Source organism: Nansenia antarctica (assembly GCF_963989245.1).
Source record: "Nansenia antarctica genome assembly, chromosome: 12".
NCBI classification, from domain to species: Eukaryota; Metazoa; Chordata; class Actinopteri; order Argentiniformes; family Microstomatidae; genus Nansenia; species Nansenia antarctica.
Window position 1 is genome coordinate 11,706,533 of NC_137682.1, and position 7,500 is coordinate 11,714,032.

Here is a 7,500-nt window from a genome sequence, read left to right on the forward strand (position 1 = left end):
ACACACTCGCCAGTCAACTAACACAGCTTGTTTTGTGAGCCTGCTAACAATGTAAAGTAGTGTTATAGTTAACTAGGTAGCAGTGGGGATTACTCACCGAATCCATTGCATTGCAATATTTTGGCTTGACTAGCGAGTGAGTGTTGTGATTTTCAACAACATTGAAATATATTTCAGTGTTTCGAAATAAAAGTCTGAACATTTTGATTGGTTGCCGACTTGTTCACCCCTTTAATCAGACCGTGAATCAGACCGTGTCACATTTTGGTATCCATGACAGTCAGTTTACCTCCTATCAGGGTACCTAGTTAATCTATACTCCCATTAATCCCAAATCTGTTATTTTCATCCCTCCATCCATCCATCCCTCCCTCTCCACTTAAAGTCCCTGTGTGACCCAGGTCAAGTTCAGATCATCATTCAGCTTCACTCTCTCTCCCTCCCATCCCATATCCCTTCATCCCATCCCTCCATCCTTCTCTCTAAATGCCAAGTCCCTGCAATCAGATCATACTCTCCAGTGCATATCAGTCATCCTCTTTCTCTCTCTCTCCATCCATCCCCCATCCCATCCCATCTCTCCATCCCATCCCTCCATCCTATCCCCCCCTCTCCAGACGCCAAATCCTTGCGAGACCCGTCTAAGATCAAGGCCATGCGTCTGCAGGTCCAGATGAGTCTGGAGGACTACATCAACGACCGTCAGTACGACTCTCGCGGTCGCTTCGGGGAGCTGCTGCTCCTGCTGCCCACCCTGCAGAGCATCACCTGGCAGATGATCGAACAGCTGCAGTTTGTCAAACTCTGCGGCCTGGCCAAGATAGACAACCTACTGCACGAGATGCTGCTAGGAGGTATCATAGAACTGTGTTAGATATGGAATGCGTGTACTTTTATTTCTGCACTTGTATTTTGTATTGCACTTTGTTTTTAGGGAGCCACCCCTCCTAAATTTCGTTGTTTGGTACCTGTACTGTAGCAATGACAATAAAGTCCATTCATAAAGTCCATTCATTCATTCATTCATTCATTCATTCATTTTTAGTGTATTTTTATCTGTTGTTTCTCCTTCACTAGTGTTTTCTGTTAAGCACTTTGGGCGGCTGTTTTTGTCGTTGTAAAATGTGCTATATAAATAAACATTACTTACTTACTTACTTACTTACTTACATAGATATCATAGATGAGTAAAGTATCCTCTCCTGATTGGCTGGTTTCTCTGTCCATATCCAGGACTGTCGACAGAGCCCGCCCACCTGCACAACCCAAGCCACACCCAGCTAGCTCAGGACCCTCTGACTGGACACACAGTGGTCATTAGTGCCATGTCTGTCACACACGCTCAGCAGATAGGTAAGAGACATGTATGCACGCACGCACTCACACACACACACACTCACACTGTGGGTAACCTACTGAAATAGTCAGTCATGCGTGTCCTTCAGATAACTGGAAAGACCTTGATTAGGGTAGGAAGTCATGTGTGTCATACTCCTCTGAAGTGAAGCACTCACTATGTGTGTGTGTGTGTGTGTGTGTGTGTGTGTGTGTGTGTGTGTGTGTGTGTGTGCGTGCGTGCGTGCGTGCATGCGTGCATATATGTCTCTTACCTATCTGCTCACACACACACACACACACACACACACACACACACACACACAAGCACACACATGAGCACACACACAGGCACATAGACACACTTCAGAAGGTATATACAGTGTGCTAACATATTCATTGACTTGTCATCTTACTCTTCCTCCCTTCCCACTGCAGCCTCTCCAGACACCCCCATCCCATCTCCTCCACAGGGTCCTGGGCCAGAGATGTATAAGCCCTCCCCCAGCCCCTCCCTCCTCCTGCAGGCTCCACCCCTCCCGCACAGACACACCCCAGAGTCCCCCCTCTGAGCCCCCCATCCACCCCTGCAAATCCCCCACCCTCTCCCCCCTACCCAAACATCTTGCTTTTGGTAGCGCCTTATTTGAATCATCCCCCCACAAATGATTTATAGTTATTGAAATCTAGAGACTGCTCATTTAATCTGTCCAACTGACCTCCTAACTGCATAGTAACAACTAAGATTTACAGCGAGAGTGGTGGAAGAGAGTTGGTCAACCAAATAGTTTATCGTCAACGGGAAATTAGCAAACATATCCAAATGTATACGGATCTCTAGTCTAGTGCACTATCCAAATAAAGACATTCAAATGTTGCACATGCAACCACAACTCAATGTGTATCTATAATAAGTCAGTAAGAATGTTTGTGGGGATGTATTTTTTTTCTTTCTTGTCTGATAGTTTGGAAGTTGTATATAAATCACTTGTAGAGACTATGATGATTTCTCTGAGCTTCTCTTGTTGTAAATGTACGTTGTATTATAAATAGCCTTTATTATCCAGCTTTGTGTCCACAATGAATATGGAATTGAATATGGAAAGACATTATGAACACCCTATTGTCAGCAGAAGCAGTAGCTGACTCTTCAACAGACATAGATTGTACATCATATAATATGTAAACTGATGTTCTCAGCTTCTTACCATAATTAAGCGGTGTTTGGACATAGTAACGTTCCACCCTGATGTTGGCTCCAAATCAGATGTTCCTACGCTGTCCATCATCATTCTGCAAGCATCAATGTTTGCGTAATCTTTTTAAGACTTTACTGTAAGATTATGTGTTATCAATGATGAGATTTGACTGCACTAAAATGCTTTATATATCCATTTAGAAAGTATGTATATTTTGGAAATGTACATACTGGTATTGATTAAAATGTTGAATTATTTTAAATAGATTGTTAGCTATTTTAAAGCCTGTATTTGTTTCACAGTAGTGCATTTGAATGAATAAAGAGTTTACGTTTTGAAATACGGTGTTATGTGTTGTTAATGTTTAACACTGTAAAGTGTGTCATAGTCATAGACCACTGTCTAAAAAAAAGAGAAGCAGAGGGAGAGGGGCGCCACCCTGTGGTTAATGTAGGTATTCACCTGCTCTACTCAATAGTGACTCATTCAACAGTGATTGATTCATTTGTCCATCCCTGATTTGAGATTCTAAAGTCTATTTTTTTTTTAAGACAAAATTGTTTAGAACTAGCTTAAGCACAGCAATTTGTGAGAGCTGTCAAGAAACAATAGGTATGCATTGATACAGGAATATAGATAGAATAGATAGATGAAGAAGAAGTCAATGAAGAATATATATGTATAGGTACAGAAAAAGAGATGGATAGGAACAATTTAGATACATGGACAGTGGTTTGAGGAAAATCGAATGTTAAGAAATGCCAGTACACGCCTATACAGTAACATAGAGGCCACCCACATATCTGTCTTCCACTTCATTACCTTTTCTTTTCAAACTCATCTGTTCTTTATAGGTGTTCCTTTGGACTGGTCTGGGTGGTTGGTTTCCACAGCCTTCACGGGGAACCACGGGAACATTGCCAGATGATGCTCATTCATGCTTCTCATCTGAAAAACATGCATTACAGTGAGCAAAACTGTGTGTGTGTGTGTGTGTGTGTGTGTGTGTGTGTGTGTGTGTGTGTGTGTGTGTGTGTGTGTGTGTGTGTGTGTGTGTGTGTGTGTGTGTGTGTGTGTGTGTGTGTGTGTGTGTGTGTGTGTGTGTGTGTGTGTGTGTGTGTGTGTGTGTGTGTGTGTGTGTGTGTGTGTGTGTGTGTGTGTGTGTGTGTGTGTGTGTGTGTGTGTGTGTGTGTGTGTGTGTGTGTGTGTGTGTGTGTGTGTGTGTGTGTGTGTGTGTGTGTGTGTGTGTGTGTGTGTGTGTGTGTGTGTGTGTGTGTGTGTGTGTGTGTGTGTGTGTGTGTGTGTGTGTGTGTGTGTGTGTGTGTGTGTGTGTGTGTGTGTGTGTGTGTGTGTGTGTGTGTGTGTGTGTGTGTGTGTGTGTGTGTGTGTGTGTGTGTGTGTGTGTGTGTGTGTGTGTGTACTGGATACAAAGCAGAGTTCTGGTGCTCTGTACATCATTCTGTACAGGTGAGCTCTTTTTTAACAGAGAGATATGATACTGTCTCCAATCAACATCCTCTTATAAACTCTATAATGGAGTATCAGCCATTGTCCGGTGTGTATGTGTGTTAATGTGACTATGTACTTGTGTGTGTATATCTTTATTTGTGTGTGTGTGTGTGTGTGTGTGTGTGTGTGTGTGTGTGTGTATGTGTATGTGTTGGTGTTCAGAGTGCTTTCATAATGAACACCCTATCCCGGTGACGCCTGCTCCTCGCTCCTGCAGACAAACCTGGGCATTAGCATGCCAGTCACATAGCTCATCTCAGACTCACCGCTTGTCTCGCCTCGCCTCGCCTTGTCTCACTCTGACAGCCCTGTATTACACGCCGGCAGGCCGCTACACCTGAGGATGAGGGAGGGACGGAGGGATGGAGGGATGGAGGGATGGAGTAACCATTTCTTTTCTCTTTTATTTAGATGCACATCCTTATCTCAGTGTGTGGTGTCCGCAATGGCAAGGCGAGGATGGAATCTAATGTATGGGTTAGGTTTCGCGGTATGCAACGGATTGCTTTTTTTGTTTTGTTACTTTCCCAAATACCAAATCAACCCCAAACCCTCTATAGACCCAAGGCCCTTCTGTTGAACTGATTGGATTGAATTTGTGCAAACAACACAGTGACTGTTCCACCAAGTCAATCAGAGGACAAGGTGTCTCTGTAGCCATGCGGAATATAAGAATTCAATTCTTGTAGATCTCCAAATAGGAATGGGATAGAGGTTGATTTTGGGATTGGGTATCACTTGATATGAATTTAATTGATGATCAAGAAAAACTATGGTCCTATGGAATAACTTGATAACTTAGTGGCATGCTTTGAATGGTGCTAACTGTCTTGCAAAATATGGCCACCTGGTGGCAGTAGTACTCTATGGTTTTACAGCGCTAACAGAGCCTCACCCAAACCGTCTGTTGTGAATGAGCTCTCTGAATCCTGTGTGTTACCATGTGATCTCGGTGGAAAGGATGTGGATAAGGTGCTTTCTTACCATATATGATTCTATGACCTGTTCATAAAGAAACAAATCATTCATTATTTCAGACCTTTTCCCACTAGTAGTGTGTTCTTGCATGGCCACCTAGAATTATTCTCCTAGGAGTGGTGAGGACAGTGACATGGTAAGGGTTCAGGCTAGAAATGAGAAAGAAAATTGATGAAAGCTCTCTCTCTCTCTCTCTCTCTCACTCACACGGACAAATACACACACAGACACACACATGCACACACACACACACACACACACACACACACACACACGCACACACACACAGCGTGATGTAACTACAGTATAAAATGAATGGCGCATGTCACCCTCTCCAGATTACTGGCAGAGATTGCACACAATAATTTCTCACACATGCATTTACCCATAATTCCCCTCCGTCTCTGCTACGAAGGCGTCTGCCTTCTACTCTAAGTCGGGCAGATGAATGAATCTTTTTTTCTCATTCCAAAAAAACTCATTTGGAACCTCTCCCTAGTTGTTCTCTGTTCCCAACTTGTGATTCTGTGTGCATATCCTCCTCCCTGACTTGTACGTGGTTGAGGTAAAGGGAACATACTGTGGTAAAATGCTGTGGTGAAATACTGTGTACTCCATTTCTGACACTGGTTTTATGAAAACAGGCTGTTGAGGCGGAGATGACTCCATGCCCTACCTATAACCCTCTCTAACTCTCTCTCTCTCACTCCCTTTATTTCTCACTCTCTCTCTCTCCCTTTGTGTTCGGAAAGGCATACTAGCATACTATTCATACTAGATATGACGTAGATTCACAGTGTATAGTATGTGAAATTAGAGTATGCGAGAAATCTAGTATGGGTACTACATTTTCCAGAATCTCTGAGTACACGGTGAGACCACACTATTCAGCTACTCAATCCTCAGAATGCATTGCACGTCTCTTCAGCCTTGTCAAAACTGCATCATACAAACTCGTCATACACCTGTTGTTTACATGGTCCGAGAGCCTTGAGACCGAAAGCTCGCAATAAACATAGTGTTTTGCACAGATTTTAGTGTGCAGATGCTGCTTTTTTGCACACTATTTGATACTCTTCAGCTGCAGCACCCCACCTAAGTCGGATCACGGATGAGCGGTGGTATTTTCACTATTTGGGGAATTATGGTGAAATGCATTCTTAGACATGACTACGTCATCATGATTACAAAGATGCCACTTGAAATGCATAAAAAAAGGTCCCAGTATTGTAGCTTCAGACGGAACAAGTTGGGTTGTAATTGTGCTTGCTGTAGCAAGCCCACGATATGTTATTGCAATATATATTTATTTTAGTTCTGTTCTTTTACCAACTGCTAAGACAACAATAAAGTAAGCTAGTTACTTTAGCTAGCTAAAGATAGTTTAGCTAATATCTTCTGACGTTTCTGTCGAACCCTGCAGTGAAGGTATCTAAGCAACGTAATGTAGCTAGCGAACAGAAGGGGGGAAAAAACTTCAGATCATACATATTATTTTGATAAACACATTTTGGGAATATATATGGTTACTTTCTCGCCTGAAAACATATTAAAAATGTAATAAAATGACATGTTAACACAAGGTTTAAAATGGAGGATTTAAAATCCCTGCTGCCAGCTGGTGCGAAATGCATTCTGGGATACTGAGATGTATACTGTAATGTGAACGGTCAGCTGGTATTGGCATACTTATTATGCATTTAGCAGTATATACTCATTGAGTATGCTAGTATGCAGTATGCTAGTATGCCATTTCTGGGGTTTATGGGTTCTTTTACCACAGCTATGCAGATGACACACAACTCCTCCTGTCCTCCCCCCCCTCTGACCTACATGTGGCAACACATGTCTCTGCATGTCTCGCGGACATCTCAACATGCATGTCAGCCCACCATCTCAAACTCAACCTTAACAAGCTACTCTTCATCCCTGGGAAAGCCTGCCTTCTCCAAGACTTCTCCATCACAGTGGAGAACTCTACTGTAACCCCCTCCCAGATAGTCAAGAACCTTGGAGTGATCCTGGACAACCGCCTATCCTGTGCGGAGAACATCGCAGCGACAGCACGCTCTTTCTCACGCAGATTCTTCCTTTACTACATCAGAAGGATACGACCATTCCTCACCAGAGAAGCAGCGCAACTCTTGACCCAGGCACTGGTCATCTCCCGTCTTGACTACTGCAACGCACTCCTGGCCAGGCTCCCTGCCTCCGCCATCAGACCTCTGCAGCTCATCCAGAACGCTGCTGCCCGTCTGGTGTTCAATCTCCCCAAATCTTCTCATGTTACCCCCCTCCTTCACACCCTGCACTGGCTCCCAATAGCAGCTCGCATCAGATTCAAGACCCTGGTGCTTGCCTACCAGGCAGCAAAACGGACAGTCCCTGCCTACTTGCAGGCAATGGTCACCCCCCAAACTTCAGCCCGTTCCCTCCGCTCCTCCACCTCTGCTGGCTGACTGGCCCCACCACCTCTACG

At 43.9% G+C, this 7,500-nt stretch overlaps 1 protein-coding gene across 1 annotated transcript in view; it reads left to right on the top strand.

Annotated features, from left to right (window-relative positions):
- hnf4g (hepatocyte nuclear factor 4, gamma) overlaps positions 1-1,907 on the top strand; it is a gene marked incomplete at both ends in the record, with an annotated part of 9,055 nt that extends 7,148 nt beyond the window's left edge. Inside the window, 3 exons of the mRNA XM_080542741.1 lie at positions 618-854; positions 1,234-1,353; positions 1,774-1,907. Of these exons, the coding sequence (XP_080398867.1) occupies positions 618-854; positions 1,234-1,353; positions 1,774-1,907 (491 nt within the window). The remainder of the gene's footprint in view (positions 1-617; positions 855-1,233; positions 1,354-1,773) is intronic.
- Between the last annotated feature and the right edge of the window lie 5,593 nt (positions 1,908-7,500).